We start from the raw sequence: 19,690 nt of genomic DNA, 5'->3' as shown, positions 1-19,690 counted from the left end.
CGACTGTAAAGCACGATGGAAGATCGGTCCTTGAGACCGCAGATCCTCCCTGAGAAGAAGTCTCCAAGGAGCGTCCGTGACTAGTCTTGCCCAAGTCGGCGTACCCAGCTTGACGAGGCTAGCCTGGAATACCGGGATAACTGGAGTTCCCTCCACCTCTATCAGGCGGAGAAATCTCAGCAGTAACTTGAGAAGGGGGAAGACATACAGTAGCTGATACTTCCCCTACGGGGCGCTCAGCGCGTCTGCTGCGTCCGCTAGAGGATCGCGGGTGCGAGCCCTGTTGAGCCAACCTGCCAACAGATCCATCTCCGGGGTGCCCCAATGAAGGGACAGCTAGTGAAATACCTCTGGATGAAGAGACTATTCCTCTTGATCCAGAATCTGACGGCTGAAATAATCTGCCTGTCCACCCCCGTGATAAATATTGTGGAGAGAACTGGAACAACTGTTCCCCCAATAGGAATGTTGGCCACTTCTATGGCCTCCAGGGCACTCTTGGTGCCCCTTGGTGATCGACATAAGTCATGACCGAGGCATAGTCCGATTGGATCCGAACCGGGCTGCCCTGGAGCTGCTCGGTCCAGTAAATCAGACAAAGTCTGATCGCTCTCAGTTCCAACACATTTATCGGTAACCTGGAATTTATCAGAAGAAATTACTTCCCCTGGCTGAGCATCGGAGACCGAAGCCACCAGACCAGAGCCTCCCTGGTCCGCTCGCTCAATCGGATCTGATTGTCCAGGGAATCGGGATTCCGATTCCATATGAGAAGAATCTCCTCTTTGGAGAATTCGGGTATGAGACTGGGCAAACGGTACTGCCTCTAAAGAGGCGACCATCAATCCCAGCCAGTTGACGGACAGCAACATCCGAATCATTGACTCAATCTTCTGGAGTTTCTCCGCATGGAGAAACACTCTTGCCAAGGATGTATCCAAAATTAGGCCCAGATAGTTCAGTCTCCTGGTGGGAACCAGGGATGATCTTTGGGAAAAGCAACAAAAACGCTGATGTCCTGCGAAGATGGGGATATGAAGATAGGCATCCTAAATGTCTATGGACGCCAGGAAATCCCCCTGATGCAGGGAGGCCACCACTGTATGGATGGACTCCATCTCTTCCAAGACCAGAATTGGACGCACCTAGCCCTTTTTCCTGGGCATTGTGAACAGGTTCGACTAGAACTCCTCCAAGGAATGGGAACTACCACTGCTTGTTGCATCCAGCTGTCCCCCGCCAAGCTTTTTAAGCGACCTGGGGATGTCGAATATTGGAAGGGAAGAATCGCACAGGTGGAAGTGATCGAAACTCGATCTTGTATCCCGACCATATGACCTTGCGAACCCCTTTATCCGGGATTCTGGAAAGCCCTGGATCCGGAAACCGGTGAAGACGTCCCCCCACCCTAGAGATGGGTGGGGCCCATTCTGTCAATCCAACGGGATAACAGTGGCTTTATTTAGTCTGGAAATCGGTGAGTCCACTATTGGTGGTACCGTCCATCTTTGTAATGAGGGATTCCTCAAAATGATAGCGCCTAGCAATGCGTTTGGAAATAGCAGGGTCTCGTTTACGGACGACCCCATTTTGGTAGGCTTGCTAGTACCAAAAAAAGGAATATGAGTCTCCGCTACCTCTGCCGGTGTAACCTCAAGATTTAAGGTTTCCCGGACAGACACAACTAGTGTGGGTTCGCGGGAGTTGCGGGCGATGTGAGCACCACCGCCAGGGCGGGAGGCCGTGGGCGCGGGGTCGGGACCCCCTCGGGCGACCTTCCACCAATGCTTCTTGTGCTATGGCGGAGGCAGAAGCGTCCTCCTAACTGTCTGAGAAGACCGTACCTGAGACAACAACCCCAGAAAAGGGGCTGCAATGACCAGCTCAGAATCCGTATCTGAAGTATCAGATGACATAGGGGTAGGCAGGGGTCGCTCTTCTTGACCCCCGTCCCTGACAGGCTACCTCCACCCGGGATACCAAAGACTCCAAAACTGCTGATAATGCATCATCACAAATGGGGTACTGGAGGGTCCTGCAGCCACCCCGAGGGGATCAGGTGGGGATACATGTGTGGCAGGGTTCATGTAACAAGACACTGGCCAGCAAACACAAAAAAATTAATTGCAAGAGAAAAAAAAAAAAACATTTTTCTTTTTTTTTTTTTTTTTTAACTTAGTCCCCCAGCGCAATAGTGCCCCTCAGTCTACCTGCTTGGACCCTTCAGAGAGAGAGAGAGAGAGAGAGAGAGAGAGAGAGAGAGAGAGAGAGAGAGACCCCAAGGCTCACCTGATGCACAGAAGTTTCTTATCAACTTGCTTCCAGCACTGTCTGTTACAGACAGGAAGTCTTTGGCTTGCTTTTCCTGGGCTAAGGAGGCGGCTCCGCCCCTTTACACGCCTTCCGGCGCCTCCCAATTACTCCACGAGGTGTTTGGTCACCTCAAACATGGCAGCCCCCATGCTGGAGACACGAGTCTACGGTCTGTATAGGATAACGGCGGCTTGCAAGCTAGCAGCGGCCTGGGGGAGGTGTGCATTCGGCCTGTGCGGCCTACGGGAATGCCTCGGCCTGCGGGAGGTGTCCTCGGCCTGCGGGAGGCTGTGCGGCCTGTGGAAGTGACCGGCTTTCTGGAGGGATAGCGATCTGTGGCTGCAGTACTCAGGCATAGGCATCGGCCTGTGTACACACTATGACAGGTAGGATACCTCTATCTTCATGGTAATGCCTTTTAGTAGTCTGCCACTGACTTCAGTCACCCTTACAGTCATATAGTGACTTTAGATCGTCAGCTCCCAAACCAAGCCTCCTGGTTTCTATTCACAAAATCACATTCAAATTGGGGGATCTGTGACCTGTTATAGTATAGAGGGGAGACCCAGAAACTGAGTGTCCGACCATCCCAGAGAGGGGCCCGCGTCCACCAACAAACCCGACAGGGGGAGAGGGGGAACATTCTACTCACCATACCGGAACCAGGTGGGCGCCAACTCCTGACAGAACCCCTCTCCACCGGGGTGGGGGGGCTGTCGACCAATACGGACGCCGTGACTCTGCTGGTCATTGGCGTCCAGGCGAGACGTTTAACTCGCAGGGTCAGTCCCCGTCCAGTTGGACTATGTCGCGGCCGACCCAGCGCGGAGCTATGGCCTGCACGTGCTCGTAGGCTGAACTGGGGTGACCACTGGATCTCAACATCCAGCCCGTCGCCCAGTTTCAGCGTACTTGCTTGAAGATCTCACAGGAACACTGGAGAAAAAAAGCTGTCTAAAAAAGTATTTCTAAAAAAGAAATCCTGCCAGGACCGAAGATCCTAGCAAGGAATCTAGGTCCTTACTCCTAACTAGACAGAAAAAAACTGATTTGCTGTAGCAGGAAGTGAGAGGATATACCCTCTGGGACTGCCCCTAGGGTGTGGCCAGAATGTTTTCTTTCCTGTCTAGTCCTACTCCTGTAGAGGGCAGTATAACCGAGTTGATATTAATCAAGGAGGACTACATCTGTCAATGAGCGACAGAGAAATATCGTTTTCATTTTTTCAACGTGTTGCAATCTAATATATAGAGAAAAAAAAACCATATCAACGTAGTAATAGGCAAATGTCATGTCTTCATAGCATGGTTATGCATGCTTTTTTATGTGAACAGAATTTATCAATAAATATGTATTTTTAACTTTATTTCCGTGTTGCATCATATATTTTGACCATCTCATTTGGGCCTTCAAAACCCCATCTTTTTTCTCTTTTTATGGTTTTGTACTACATTGGGGTGTGGTCCATTTTTTACGGCAACAATTTTTCTTCATATTATTTCAGAAAATCAACAAAAGTCAGAGCCATCTAATGATCTAAACCAGCCTTTCTGAACCAAGGTTCTGTGGAACCCTGGGGTCCGTCCAGACATTGCTGAGGGTTCCTTAAGGAGAGAGCAGTAATAGATTGATCTCTTGACTACACTGGCTACCAATGTAAGGGGTCACTGCAATTTTCTCGGTTTTTTTCTTTCTGGCCATATTTATACTTCATTTTATGATTATCACTGAAGATGATTTTGTAATAGGTGAGGGGTGAGATTAAAAGCATTACTAAACTCGCAACAGTAAAATCAGTCTGTACATGCAGTAAAGCATGCTTGTTATACTCACTGCGAAACCTAAGGGGTTAATCATGTGCATTGTGTAAAAAGGCTGTTTAATCCTGTCTTCTCTGATCCTCCCCTTCTCCACAGTCCCCAAACTATTTCCCGATAGAACAAAGCCTTGGGTACAAGCTGCACATGCTCAGTTTGGTGTGTATTACTAGAGAGGTTTCTTTTTTCTTTCTACAAGTTTTAACCAGACACTGGTAGAAGTCACAAGAATGCTCTAACTTCTACAGAGAAACGAAATTTAGCAGTTTATATTTAATAAAATTAATGCATTTCCATGTTCGGTGTACTGTGGGAGACCAGATAAAGTGAATGCAGGGTCCTGGATTTAGTAACCCTTTAAGTTTAACTTTCCAAAACCTACTGGTTATATAAATATACATATAATACAGTATGTAGATAGAATTTTTAGTGGAGGTTCCCTATGACCTGCAAACTTCTTCAAGGGTTCCTCCAAGGTAAAACGTTTAGGAAAGGCTGATGTAAACACTCAAGTAGAGCTAAATAATCTACAAGTGCAGAAAGTATCTGTTTTGGCAGTCGTTAGCCTCTATATTCACAATACATGCTAGAAATGTGGGATAGGAAGATACCGGACTTCTTGGAGAAACAAGAACATTTAGGCTCCATGTACACGGGACGCTGGAAATGGCCGTTTAGGAGCAGTTGGGCGTTTTTTTCAGAAGCCCCTGAACGCAGCTCCATGTTATCTTATCTGTCCATGTACACATGGTCGTTTACAGTCATTTGCAGGCAGTTGCGTTCAGGGACTTTTTTTAGAACGCAATTATTTGCGTTCGATCGTGTGTTTCCCGGCGTTTCAAACGCAGCCGAACGTGACTAAACGTGACTGAACGTGATGAGCGTACGTTCAGCCACGTTATAAGTTTTTTTCTTCCATTCAAAATCAATGGTTCCCTATGGGAGCCTATTGATTTGAATGGAAGTCGCACCGCAAGTCGGATCCGACTTGCGGCGCGACCTGCACTGTGAGAACCTTGAGGGGGGAACTCCACGCCAAAAATGGAAAAAAACTGCGTGGGGGTCCCCCCCTTCGGGTCCGGTATGGAATTTGAGGGTAGCCGACGTGGGGTCCCCCCCAAAATCCATACCAGACCCTTATCCGAGCATGCAGCCCGGCAGGCAAGGAAAGGGGAGGGGACGAGCAAGCGGCCCCAACCCCCCTGGACCAAACCAGGCCACATGCCCTCAACATGGGGGGGTGTTGGTGCTTTGGGGCAGGGGGAGCTCTGCACCCCCCACCTCAAAGCACCTTGCCCCCATGTTGATGAGGACAAGGGCCTCATCCCCACAACCCTGGCCGGTGGTTGTGGGGGTCTGCGGGCAGGGGGCTCATCGGAATCTGGAAGCCCCCTTTAACAAGGGGGCCCCCCAGATCCCGGACCCCCTCCCTATGTGAATGGGTATGGGGTACACTGTACCCCTACTCATTCACCACATAAAAGGCAGTGTATGGAAATAACGACAGGAGACGTTTTGGAAAATGTATTAAAAATCTTCATCCGGCTCTTCTTGTCTTCTCCTCTCCGGTCTTCTGCTCTTTTGCTGTCCGCTCTTCTTGTCTACTCCTCTCCGGTGTCTTCTGCTCTTTTGCTGTCCGCTATTCTTGTATTCTCCTCTCCGGGGTCTTCTGCTCTTTTGCTGTCCGCTCTTCTGCTGTCCTCTCTTCTTTTCTTCTCCTCTCCGGTCTTCTGCTCTTCTTCTTCCTCCGGTCCTCCTCCGACGACGTCTCCGGTGATTATGACGGTCTCCGGTCTCTGCAGCTTATTATATAGCCATTAGGGGCCATCCCTAGTGGCCATAGTGGGCATCCCTGGGGTCATGGGTGGGCAACCCTGGGGTCATGGGTGGGCATCCCTGGTGGTTCTAGTGGCACCCCCCCGGGGGTCTGCACTTGTAATCAATGATCTGATTACCAGTGCAGACCCCCCCCCCCTATCAGGAGAGCCGCAGATCAAGGGCTCTTCCTGTGTACTATGTGACCAGCCGTGATTGGACACGATTGGTCACAAGGTAAAGAGCATATGTCAGTAGGCTCTTTACCGAGATCGGAGATGCGGTGTGTCAGTGTGCATTATCCTGCCGCCGTAATATGATGTCCGGTCAGGATAATGCAACCACTTTCCCGCTGTCATTCGCCTATAGGGCGGGCAGGAAGTGGTTAAGCTTGTATAATTTGTTTTTTTTCTCCTCTGTGTGTTCTATAAGGGTGCAGGTCCCAAGACTCTCTGGGCAGTGCTGATTGGCCCTGTGCTGATCACATGCACCCTCCCATAGAAAAAAAAAAACAACAACTCTCTAGCAATACACAACAAACTGAGCATGTGCAGCGTACCCCCAAGGCTTTGTACTATCAGGAGATGAATTGGGGACTGTGGAAGAAGGGGAGAATCAGAAAAGACAGGATCAAGCAGCCCTTTTACACAATACGGAGGATTAGCCCCTTAGGTTCCACAGTGAGTATAACAAGCATGCTTTACTGCATATACAGTCTGATTTTACTGTTGTGGGTTTAGTAATAGTTTAATTATTTCCCTTCGGGATTAATAAAGTATTCTAAATCTGAAATATTTAAATCCAGAGTTCTCATCAATTACCTTTTCATACTCATCCTCTGTGGGGTTGTGTTTTTGCAACCAGTCAGCTAGTGGACCATCTTTAAAGGAACCAGTCACGCCATGTTCCACCTGGATCCTTCTCAGGGTTTCTGCAGATGGGATCATCTCTACCATGCCTAAAAGACGGTAACTAAATCAATTTTTTAAGCTAACCATACACATGACACACTGATTGTACAATCTACTTTAGATCTACCATGGTAAGAAAATTAAAAAAAAAGCAAAGCATGGCTTACAAAGACTTTCCATTTATTTTGCAATTTTAACAAGGAAGTGCCATGAATAGCAAGCTTTACTGGCTTATTGCTGGTGTAAAGCCCTTCTCTATAGGGGAATCTCTTCAAGTAAGAAACAAACAGCCATAAAAATCTCTTGAATAGGCTGGTGAAAGTTTTGAACCCCTGTCAGGTTTATATTGCTGTCAGTATTCTCATAAGTTTCCTTACATCTTGTGATGTCAACCAAGAAGCAGCAGAGCAGAGAGTTTCCTTAATGGGAACACACATCACCAAAACCTGACCAAACGTGTAACCCTTCCCTATGCTACCCAAAATAAACTGCGGGTGTGTGACATTAAAAAACAAACAGCTTCCGAATACTATAGTGGTGTCAAATATCAAAAGCTAGAATTGTTTGAAATGCATAACTTTTTAAAATAGTGCTCCTGTGTATGTTGCCTATAAACCACTTCTGGACCGGAAGAATTTGCCACCTTAATGACCAGGCCATTTTTTGCGATTCGGCACTGCGTTATTTCAATGGAAAACTGCACGTCGTGCAACGCTGTAGCTAAATAAAATTGATGTCCTTTTTTCCCACAAAAAGAGCATTCTTTTGGTGGTATTTGAACACCAGTGCAATATTTATTTTTTGCGCTATAAACAAAAAAAGAGCAACATTTCTGAAAAAGCAAAAAAAAACAGTATTTTCACATTCTGCTATATAACATTCCCAAATAAAAAAAAAATTTCATTCTGTTCGGCCAATTTGTATTTTGCTACATACTTTTGGTAAAAAAAAAATCAAAAAAAAATTGCAATAAGCGTATTTTGATTAGTTTGCCCAAAACGTATCTCGTCTACAAACTAGGGGAAAGATTTATGTAATTTTTATTTATTTATTTTTTACTAGTAATGGTGGCGATCTGCGATTTTTAGCGGGACTGCAACATTGCGGCAGACAGATCGGACCTCTAACTGATATTTTTGACACTTTGGAAGGGACCAGTGACATTACTACAGTAATCCGTGCTAAAAATATGCACTGTTACTGTAATAATGACATTGGCAGGGCAGGGGTTAACCTAGAGGTGATCAAAGGGTTAAGTGTTAGTGTAGGGGAGTGTTTACTAACTGTATGGGGGATTGGCTTGTGACATGATCATAGATCATGTCATAGAGACCTGTGATCCTATATGTGATCATTTCAGAGAGAAGAATGGTCCGCTGTATTTACAACAGCTGACCGTTCTTATCTCTTAGCGTCCTGTGCATCAGCATTCCCGCTCGCCCCCCAGCACCTGGCGTTCGCACAGGAGAGGCTGCCTGCCGAAGTAAATGTACGGCGGGCTGTCTTTAAGCAGTTAATGGATGTGGCATTAAATACTGATATTCCAAATTATTTTCTCACATTTCTAAAACAAAAAAAAAGGTAGCTTTTTATTTACTTGTTCACCCAAATGGCTGAAATAATACCGGTGTCATGTTTGCATTGACAATAACAATTTATTTGAAATACTAGAAGTCATGATAGATTTATACCAAGACAGTTGCAGAATTGTTACCTCTACCAAGAATACCGTCTGTGTATGATTTCTATGTTCAACCTAGGCTTGCCTGGGATTGTTCCAGTTTTCTCCAAATACCCAAAACAATATTGTTAAGTTAACCTTCTACCACCAAAACTGGCCCTAGAGAATGGGTACAATGATGGATACTAAACCCTTTTAGTTCAGTGACTAATGTCGATAATTAGGTGTTGTTGGAAATGTACTGCATATAATGTTGCTAAAAAAAAATGAAATTAACAGTTTTTATTCAGAGTAGGGCCGCTGCAGGTCGCCTCCCTCCCATAGGGAAGCTGCTGACCCGTTCTAATAGGAGCGACACAAGTCGCTCCGACCTAGAAAAAGGGTCCGGAGCTTCTTTGGGGCGACCAGGAGGCGACCGCCATAGACTTCAATGTTATGAAGTCCGTGGCGGCCGCTCCGAGGTCGCGGCGCGCTGCTTGCACCGCGACCTCGGAGGTCGCGGTGCAAAGTAGCGTCGCCCCTATGTGAACGGGCCTTAAGCATCAAGTCATGTTGCCCCAGTGACTACGTTCATTAGAACGAAACGTACGTCAAGCTAGTGGTCTGGAGTCTTATTGCCTGTAAGGATGCCAGACGCTGCGTGTAACCGATTTGCCTAAATATTCCTTCTTTCTTGTAAGTACATGTCTATACCAATAAATCGTTTTTTATGGATGTCTGCGCAATGAGTTGTTTCCTCCTTCTTCATGTGTGACACAACGAGCTGGAGTGTGGATTGCTAGCACAGCTTGATGTTAATCACTTTACCACCGGAGGATTTTCCTGCTTTACGTCCAGGCCATTTTTTGCGATTCGGCACTGTGCGAATTTAACTGACAATTGCGCGGTCATGCAACGCCATACCCAAACGAAATTTACGTCCTTTTTTTCCCCACAAACAGAGCTTCTTTTTGGTGGTATTTGATCACCTCTGCACTTTTCATTTTTTGCGATATTAATAAAAAAATGTGACAATTTTGAAAAAATAACAATATTTTTCTAATTTGACAGTTAAAAAATATCCAATATATTCAGTTTTTGTCATATATTTAGGCCAAAATGTATTTAGCTACATGTCTTTGACAAAAAAATTCTCAATGAGCGTATTTTTAACCACTTAAAGACCGGAAGATTTTACCCCATTCCTGACCAGGCCATGTTTTGCGATTCGGCACTGCGTTACTTTAACGGACAATTGCGCGGTCGCGCCACGCTGTACCCAATTTAAATTTATGTTCTTTTTTTTCCCCACAAATAGAGCTTTCTTTTTGTGGTATTTGATCACCTGTGCGATTTTTACTTTTTGCGCTATAAACAAAAAAAAGAGTGACAATTTTGAAAAAATAACAATATTTTTCACATTTTTTTATATGAAATTCCCTCCAAAAAAATGTAAAAATTAAAATTTTTTAACATTTTTGGGCAATTTGTTTTCTGCTACATATTTTTGGTAAAAAAAAAAAAAAAAAAATCGCAATAAGCGTACTTTGATTGGTTTGCGCAAAAGTTATCGCAGCTACTAACTACGGGAAATTTATGTCATTTTTATTGATTTTTTTTTTAACTAGTAATGGCGGCGATCTGTGATTTTTTTTGCGGGACTGCGACATTGCGGCGGACAGATCGGACCCTTGACTGACATTTTTGACATTTTTGGGGGTACCAGTGACATTACTACAGTAATCAGTGCTATAAATATGCACTGTTACTGTAAAAATGACACTGGCAGGGAAGGGGTTAACTTTTATTGGTGATCAAGGGGTTAATGTATGCCTGGTGCTTACTGACGTGTGTGGGGGGAGGGGACTGTGTGACACAGGGACAGATCGCAGGTTCAGCTATGCTGAATCCTGCAATCTGTCCCTGCCTGTCACTTAGGAGATCCGCACGCTTTGTTTACACAAGCGGGCGGATCTCCACACTCGATCCCCGATGATCAGGGAAGAGCGGCGGTGATGACCGCCGCTCGTCCCCTGGCCCGACTCCTGCTGTGACTGAATACAGCGGGCGCGCGCCGCCCACAAGGGGAGGAGTCCAGCGACGTAGACGTACGGCGCTGTACGATAACGAACCACTTTTCTGCAGTACGCTCAATGTGACAAGAAAGGACTTTGCTTGCTTTGGAAACAGCAGCTTGGCATTGCATGCTATTATTAAGCTTATGATCTACCAGAACACCCAGATCCTTCTCCGCTATGGATTCCCCCAGTTCTACTCCACCTAGTATGTATGATGCATGCATATTCTTAGCCCCCAAGTGCATAACTTTACATTTATCAACATTAAACCTCATTTGCCACATAGTTGCCCAATGAAAAAGTGCATTGGGGTCAGCTTGTAAGCTGGAGACATCCTGTAAAGAAGTTATTCCACTGCAAAGCTTGGTGTCATCTGCAAAGACTGAAATGCTACTTTTAATCCCAGACCCTATATCATTACTACAGTAATCAGTGCTATAAATATGCACTGTTACTGTAAAAATGACACTGGCAGGGAAGGGGTTAACTTTTATTGGTGATCAAGCGGTTAATGTATGCCTGGTGCTTACTGACGTGTGTGGGGGGAGGGGACTGTGTGACACAGGCACAGATCGCAGGTTCAGCTATGCTGAATCCTGCAATCTGTCCCTGCCTGTCACTTAGGAGATCCGTCCGCTTTGTTTACATAAGCGGGCGGATCTCCACACTCGATCCCAAACGATCGGGGAAGAGCGGCGGTGATCACCGCCTCTCCTCCCCTGGCCCCACTCCCGCTGTGACTGAATACAGCTGGAGCGCGCCGCCCACAAGCGGAGGTGTCCAGCGACGTAGACCTACGTCGCTGGATGATAACGAACCACTTTGCCACAGTATGGTCAATGTGAGCGGTCGGCAAGTGGTTAATAAGCAGTTGTTTATCCATCCAAACTGGGAGACTGCTAAGTTTTGCTAAGAAAGTGTCATCCCATAGATGAGAAGCTCTTTTCTTGCAATGAAAAAGTTGCAAAAAGGCTGTGTTAGACCTGCAAAGGTCAATCCATCTGGTAAGAGGCAGATCCTCTTTTGTGTGCGGTGGAGCACGGTGAATTTAAATAGGTTCACAATTATATACAGGAAGAATTGCCTCTGAATGGTTGTTGGTACTCTACACCTGATCACACTATCTTGTGCATTGGACTTTTTTCATCTATTTATTTAACCATGGACTCACTTTGGTTTAAATATTTCCCTTTTTGAAAAACACCCTTTTTTAATTGATGCTATTCATGATTTCTTTTAGCACTGTTGTTTTGGATAAGCACATTTATTTTCTATACATGGTATTTTCTATTGTTATGTGCAATATATTTAAGTGCTGCTATTCCCATATTTGTTTGAATTTAGATATAAATAACGGAATTTTTGTAAAATCTTACCTGTAAAATTCCTTTCTCTGAGTCCTCAGACAGTCGCCGCCATCTTCATATTCGTCACAATGGGTATTAGACTTTGCTCCGAAGGAGTAGCTAGGCAACAGAATATGTTAATATAAAAGCTTTTAACATATCCCACCCCCAGGGGGTGGTCCCCTCAGTCAATACCCTCCTACTTCCTGTATCCATACTTCAGTTTCAGTGGAATAGCAGTAGAGTATACAACCAACCCCAAAAGAGGGGCGGGGGCGGCGACTGTCGGAGGACTCAGAGAAAGGAATTTTACAGGTAAGATTTTACAAAAATTCCGTTTTCTCTTACGTCCTCTGACAGTCGCCGCCATCTTCATATTTTCGTCACAATGGGGACGTCCCAAAGCAGTGCAAACATGAGGGGTGGGAAACGCTGTCTCCACATCAAAGAAAGGAACCTTACCAAAGGAAGGAAACCAGCTGGGCAACATGAGAAAAACTTGCTCAACAGAAGCAATAACCCAGGAAAACAAATAACCTAGGGATAAAAACATATATCCCAAACAGCCAAGGAGCCCAATACAAGAGGCTCTAAGGAACCGCCGCACTAAGAACCTTGCGGCCAAAGGAAGCATCTGCCGATGCCTGAACATCCACTCTGTAGAATTTTGTGAAGGTGTGCACGGTCGACCAAGTCGCCGCCTTACACACCTGGGCCACAGAAGCCCCATGACGACAGGCCCAAGACGTACTCAGAGATCTGGTAGAGTGCGCCTTCACAGGCACAGGGGGAACTTTCCCCTTCAAAGCATAGGCCTGTTCAACAGTCTGTCTGATCCATTTGGCGATGGTAGAAGCCGACGCCGCCATGCCCTTCCGAGGTCCCTCAGGAAGGACAAACAAGGAATCCGACTTGCGGAAAGATTCAGTCGATTTCAGGTAAACCCTAATCGCCCGAACAACATCCAAGGAATGCAGCTCCACCTCCTCCGGATGTTTGGGCTTCGCGCAGAGCGAAGGCAGGACAATATCCTCATTGAGGTGAAAATCTGAAACCCTTTTCGGAAGAAAAGAAGGGTTAGGTCTCAAGACCACCTTATCTAGATGGATGACCAGATACGGAGACTTGCAGGACAACGCTGCCAGCTCCGAAACCCTGCGAGCCGAAGTGAACGCCACCAAAAAGGCGACTTTTTTGGACAACATGGACAACGAGATCTTCCTGATCTGTTCAAAGGGAGCATGTTGTAGCACGGACAGAACAAGATTCAAGTCCCAAGGAGGCAGAGGTTCCCTCCTAGGAGGGACCAGATGTCGCACCCCTTGAATAAAAGTACTAACCAAGGAGTTAGACATCACAGGACGTTGAAAAAGAACGGCCAGCGCAGACACCTGACTTTTGACCGTAGCCAGCGCCAAACGCTGGTCGACACCCGTTTGAAGGAAGGACAACACCCTAGACACCGAGTATGTGCGAGGTGAAAACCCCCTGGACTCACACCAGGCAAAATAGGCCTTCCAAGTACGGTAATAGACCTTCCCCGAGGAAGATTTCCTCGCGTTGATCAAAGTGTGAATGACCTCCGGGGAGAGACCCCTATCCTTCAGGACCTTGGTCTCAACAGCCAGGCCGTCAAAGCCAGCGACTGTAAAGCAGGATGGAATATCAGCCCTTGAGACAGGAGATCGTCTCGAAGAGGCAGACGCCATGGGGCGTCGACCGCCAGATTCACGAGGTCCGCGTACCAGGACCGGCGAGGCCAGTACGGCGCCACTAGAATCACCGTGCTGCGTTCCGAGTGCAACCTGCGAAGGAACCTGGACAGCAATTGAATCGGTGGAAACGCATACATCAGTCGGTACTGATGCCACGGAGCTACCAACGCGTCTGACGCGTCTGCCCGAGGATCGCAAGACCTTGCCACGAACCTTTTCACCTTGTTGTTCAGACGAGACGCGAACAGGTCCACATCTGGAAGACCCCACTTCGCGCACAACTTCTGAAAGACAACCGGGTGGAGAGACCATTCCCCCTGGTCCAGGGTCTGGCGGCTCAGATAATCCGCCTGCCAGTTCTCCACCCCAGGAATGTGAACTGCCGATATCGCCGGGACGTGAGTCTCGGCCCAAGACAGAATGTCGGCTACTTCCCGAGCCGCACGGGCACTCCTGGTGCCCCCTTGGTGGTTGATGTAAGCCACCGCCGTGGCATTGTCCGTCTGCACCCGAACCGGACAGCCCTGTAGTCTGTCCGTCCAACGTTGAAGGCAGAGATTTGTCGCCCGCAATTCCAGAATGTTGATCGGAAGGGGGGATTCCTCCTCCGACCAAGTCCCCTGGGCGGACAGAACGCCCAGAACACCACCCCAGCCCGACAGGCTGGCATCCGTGGGGATCACCGTCCAAGAAAGAGGACGAAAAGACCTGCCCCCCCAAAACCGTCGGGGACTGGAGCCACCACAGAAGATCCCTTCTGGTGCGATGGCTCAATGAAATCTGAAGATCCAGAGATTGTGGTCGCCCGTCCCACCTGGACAGGATCTCCGCTTGGAGACCCCACGTGTGAAACTGGGCGAATGGAATCGCCTCGAAAGCCGAGACCATCAACCCCAGACATCTCATGCACGTCCGGAGTGACGAGCACGGAACGTCCCTGAGGGACCTGACTTCCTCCTGAAGAGTCCCGAGCTTGTCGTCCGGCAAGAATACCTTCGCCTGGACTGAGTCCAGGATCATTCCCAGGTAGGGAAGTCGAACCGACGGACCCAGCGTCGATTTCTGAAAATTTATCGTCCAACCAAACTCCTGTAGAGTTTGCAACGTGACGGACAGGTCCTTCTCCAGACCCTGGCTGGTCGCGGACCGAACCAGAATATCGTCCAGATACCCTAGGACAGAGATGCCCTGGGCTCTCAATAAGGCCAGAACCGGTCTTTGGTAAACACCCGCGGAGCCGAAGCGAGACCAAAAGGTAACGCCATGAACTGGTAGTGATCCTCCGCAATGGCGAATCGAAGGTACCTCTGGTGACCCTCGAAAATGGGGATGTGAAGGTACGCATCCTTCAAATCGATGGAAGCCATGAATTCTCCCGGAACCAGGGCAGCCACCACCGACCGCAGGGATTCCATGCGGAACTTGCGAACCCGCACAAAGCGGTTCAGAGCCTTCAAGTCCAGAATCAGACGAACCTTGCCCTCCTTCCTGGGCACGGTGAACAGATTGGAATAGAACCCCCGAAATCTGTCCCGATGAGGAACCGGAACCACCACTCCCTGAGCCCTCAGGTCCCGCACCGCTAGGTGCAGATCCCGCAAACGCTCCGGAGACAGTTGAAGATTTGAGGGAAAGAATCTGCTCTCCGGCCGAGAGAGAAACTCGATCTTGTAGCCAGATCGAACGATTTCCTGAACCCACCTGTCCCGAACACGGGCCAGCCATGGAAGCGAAAATCGAGCAAGCGTCCCCCCACCCCAGAACCGGGTGAGGGCGCCCCTTCAGGCCGCACTGTTGTGCGCAGCGGATCCGGACTGGCCAGATTTCTGCTTTTCCTGTCCACGGAAAGGAAGCATGCTTCTTACCAGGAGCCGCCTTAGCCTTGTGGGATTGGGGCAAGAGCGTGCTCTTACCCCCCGTGATCCCCTTTATCAGTGTATCCAAGGATTCGCCAAAAAGGCGGGAACCTTCATAGGGCAGATTGGCTAAGGTCTTGCGCGAAGATTGGTCCACCGACCAGCACTTCAACCAAACCAAGCGGCGAGACAACACCGCCACACCGTGTACACGTGCTGCCAACGGAACCATATCCAAGTCCGCATCACACAAATACATGACACCCTGATGGATTTGATCCACCATATCCAATGTTGCCTGAGGGGCAGAATCAGCCACCAAAACGCGTCTAAGCACCTGCGTCCAACTCGCGACAGCCTGGGCTGCCATAAGTGAAGCAAACAGAGCTTTCAGCATAGAACCCATAATAGAGTAGGTATGACGAGCAAGAGACTCCAGCCTCTTGTCCGTGGCATCCCGGAACACCGGGGTATCCTCAGCAGGAATCGCAGTGGATTTATTCAAAACCGCTATCGCGTGATCCACAGGAGGCGGTACACACCAACGCTCGTCAGTAGCGGGCGTGAAAGGATAACGCAATTTGAACCTACTTGGTACAGCAAAAGGCTTGCGTATATTACTCCATTGTTCCTTAACAGCGCGCTGAAAATCATCAGTGCAGGGAAAAACCTGTGAAGTTTTGCGTCTTCTCTTCGTCCCATAAGCCGCCACGGCAGCAGGGGGACATGGCTCATCCTGCAATCGCAGCGTTTGCTTGATAGAAGCAACCAATTCGTCCATGAGTGCAAGCTCTTCAGACGAGCCCGGGGAAGAATTATCAACCCCTTCAACCTCAGCCTCCACCTCGGACCCTACAAGATCCAGGGAGGAACGGGACCCCGACAAGGAGACCCCCGCCACAGCAGCCCCCTCACCATCACCCTCTGAATCAGAGGAAATCGAAACTCTGGGCCTTTTAGTGGATTGAGCAGCCACCAGCATTTGCACCTGAGCAGCAAGGTTAGCCACAACCGCAGCCAAATCCCCCCCTGGGGAGGAAACAGCAGTCCCCTGGCTTCCCACCAATGTGGCAGGGAATTTGCTTTCCTGAGAATCCATGCCCCAAAGTATGTGGAAAAATAAAGGGTTAACTGCCCCTTTAAAAAGCGCGGCGAGCGCAGCCCACCGCACACACACACACCACACAAGTCGACCCCCACAGGGAGAAAGTACAACTCAGGCAAGGACACAGGGATAGGGAGGTAAAAACCTGGAGAGACCGCTGCTGCTTCTGCCTCGATCAGTGCGCTCCGGAGAAAGGAAGTGCTGACATGCAGGGCGCTCTATGAAAGCCTATGGAAGGCTACAAGAAAATGGCCGCCCACAGCTTAACCATGCGGCCGGAGCGATCGCCGCCAAAATGGCGGCATTTGGCGCCGAAACACCGCTCCTCCATGCAGTAAAGCAAGGCAATGTAAAATAATGGCGGACCGCCTCAGCGGACGCCGCAAAGTGCACAAACATGATACAATCATGTCCCTCCGCACACAGTCTGGCAAAAGTAAAATCACACAAACTGACACATGACAGTGCAGCATAACCCCCTCCTTTCAGCCCACAAAATGCAGCCAGCAGACAGGGAGACCAACAGTGTGACCAGAGGCAGGGTTACACAGTCCCAGACTGACACCCCCCACACAGACAGGTCCCCACACAGATACACTTACCTCATAAATGGCGTGGGGAACCCGTACAGGCGAACAAGCCACTGCACACGTGACAGGGAGAGTCACAGCCAGGACGCAGAAGAACTGGGGTTAAGAAACCGCACAGCGTCCAGTGAGGTAGCCACCTCACCATAGCATCCCTGCACCGAACAGGGATGGGTCGTTCAGAATGTCAGGAGCGGTACCTGACTGAACGCTCGAAGGCAGGCTGGGAAGCCACTGACTCACAACCTGTGACCAGGGGAATCAGCCCGAGACCCAGCCCGCACGAATCCTCTTCATCAGAAGAACTAACTAATGCTGACAAAAGTAACAGCTAAGTAAAGCAAGAAAAAAAACTCAAAGAAAATCAAAAGAGAAAAGAAAGGCTGAGACAAAATGCCCCAGCACAGAGACATCCAGCTACTCCTGACAAGCTAGACATTGAAACTGGAGTATGGATACAGGAAGTAGGAGGGTATTGACTGAGGGGACCACCCCCTGGGGGTGGGATATGTTAAAAGCTTTTATATTAACATATTCTGTTGCCTAGCTACTCCTTCGGAGCAAAGTCTAATACCCATTGTGACGAATATGAAGATGGCGGCGACTGTCGGAGGACGTAAGAGAAACATAGTTACATAGTTTATGAGGTTGAAAAAAGACATCAGTCCATCCAGTTCAACCTATGATGTGTGTGTGTGTTTGCTGTTAACCGTACATTGAATACCCCTGTATGTTGTGGTCTTTAAGGTGCCCATCTAATAGTTTTTTGAAACTATCGATGCTCCCTGCTGATACGACTGCTTGTGGAAGAGAATTCCACATCCTTACTGCTCTGACAGTAAAGAACCCCTTACGTATTTTAAGGTTAAACCGTTTTTCCTCTAGTTTTAGTGAGTGGCCACGTGTCTTATTGTATTCCCTTTCTCTGAATAGTTTGTTCCTTATGCTAGGGTTGCCAGTACAGTATTTGTACATTGATATCATATCCCCCCTCAATCGTCTCTTCTTCAGAGAGAATAAGTTTAGAGCTTGTAGTCTTTCCTTATAACTGATGTTCTCCATTCCCCTAATTATTTGTGTTGCCCTTCTATGGACTCTCTCCAGTTCCAGCACATCCTTCCTGAGGGCCGATGCCCAGAATTGGACAGCATACTCCAGATGTGGCCGGACCAGAGTCTTGTAGATCGGGAGAATAATCTCTTTATTTCTGTAGTGAATCACCTTTTTTTTAAACATACTAGTATTCTGTTGGCTTTGCTTGCAGCGGCTTGGCATTGCATGCCACTGCCAAGCCTGTTGTCTACCAGTACCCCCAAGTCCTTTTCCATCCTAGACTCACCCAGAGGTCCCCCCCCCCCCCCAGTGAGAATGCTTTCGTGTTTCTGACGCCCACGTGCATTACTTTACATTTTTCAACATTAAACCTCATCTGCCATGTAGTTGCCCACCCCGTTATTTTGTTCAGATCCGCTTGTAAGGTTTCCACATCCTGCATAGAAGATATTGGCATGCTTATACACATTTGGTTTGATGATTAACACCTTGTTATTTCACATATTATTTAAATACTAGTGCAAATATTGCACTTTATCAAGTCAATTAAACTCTTGGGATATTGATCTGGTCAATTAAGCAGCAGAAGGGGTTGTTAATCAGTTTCAGCTGCTTTGGTGTTAATTAAATTAACAACAGCTTCACTAGATGGGCAACAATGAGACAACCTCCAAAACAGGAATGATTTTACAGGTGAAGGCCAGTGAAATTTGTTTTCCCTACTCATCTTTTCTGACTGTTTTCCCTAGTTTTGCCTTTGGCCAGGGTCAGGGTCACTACTGGTAGCATTAGGCGATACCTGGACCCTATAGGAGTCTGAACTACTCCAGTATGGCCCATAAAAACATGCCATTGCCAGGAGGTTTGCTGGGTCTCCCAGCACAGTCTCAAGAGCATTTAGGAGATTCCAGGAGACAGGCAGTTACTCTAGGAGAGCTGGACAGGGTCCAAGAAGATCCTTAACCCATCAGTAGGTCCGATATCTGCTCCTTTATGCAAGGAAGAACAGGATGGGCACTGCCAGAGCCCTACAAAATGGCCTCCAGCAGGCCACTGGTGTAAATGTTTCTGACCAAACAATCAGAAACAGACTTTATGAGGGGCCCAATGTCCTCTAGTGTGCACTGTGCTCACCATTGCCATTGAACACCAGAATTAGCAAGTCTGCACTGGCACCCTGTGCTTTTCACAAATGAGAACAGGTTTACCCTGAGTACATGTGACAGATGTGAAAGGGTCTGGAGAATCCATGGAGAACATTATGCTGCTTGTAACATTGTGCAGCATGACCAGTTTGGTGGTGGGCCAGTGATGTTTTGGGAAGGCATATCCATGGAGGGAAGCACAGATCTCTTTAGACTAGACAATGGCACTCTGACTGCCATTAGGTATCGGGATGAAATCCTTGGACCCATTGTCAGACCCTACCCTGCT

General features: G+C 48.0%; 1 protein-coding gene across 1 annotated transcript in view; it reads right to left on the bottom strand.

Annotated features, from left to right (window-relative positions):
* Window positions 1-19,690, bottom strand: part of PIK3C2B (phosphatidylinositol-4-phosphate 3-kinase catalytic subunit type 2 beta) — an 858,553-nt gene that overhangs the window by 109,366 nt on the left and 729,497 nt on the right. The window contains exon 23 of the mRNA XM_082244643.1: window positions 6,767-6,903. Within this exon, the coding sequence (XP_082100769.1) occupies window positions 6,767-6,903 (137 nt within the window). The remainder of the gene's footprint in view (window positions 1-6,766; window positions 6,904-19,690) is intronic.

Source organism: Pelophylax lessonae (assembly GCF_965119305.1).
Source record: "Pelophylax lessonae genome assembly, chromosome: 2".
In the NCBI taxonomy this organism is placed as follows: Eukaryota; Metazoa; Chordata; class Amphibia; order Anura; family Ranidae; genus Pelophylax; species Pelophylax lessonae.
The sequence above is the reverse complement of the archived record's forward strand: the minus strand, read 5'-3'. Positions and strand labels throughout refer to the sequence as shown.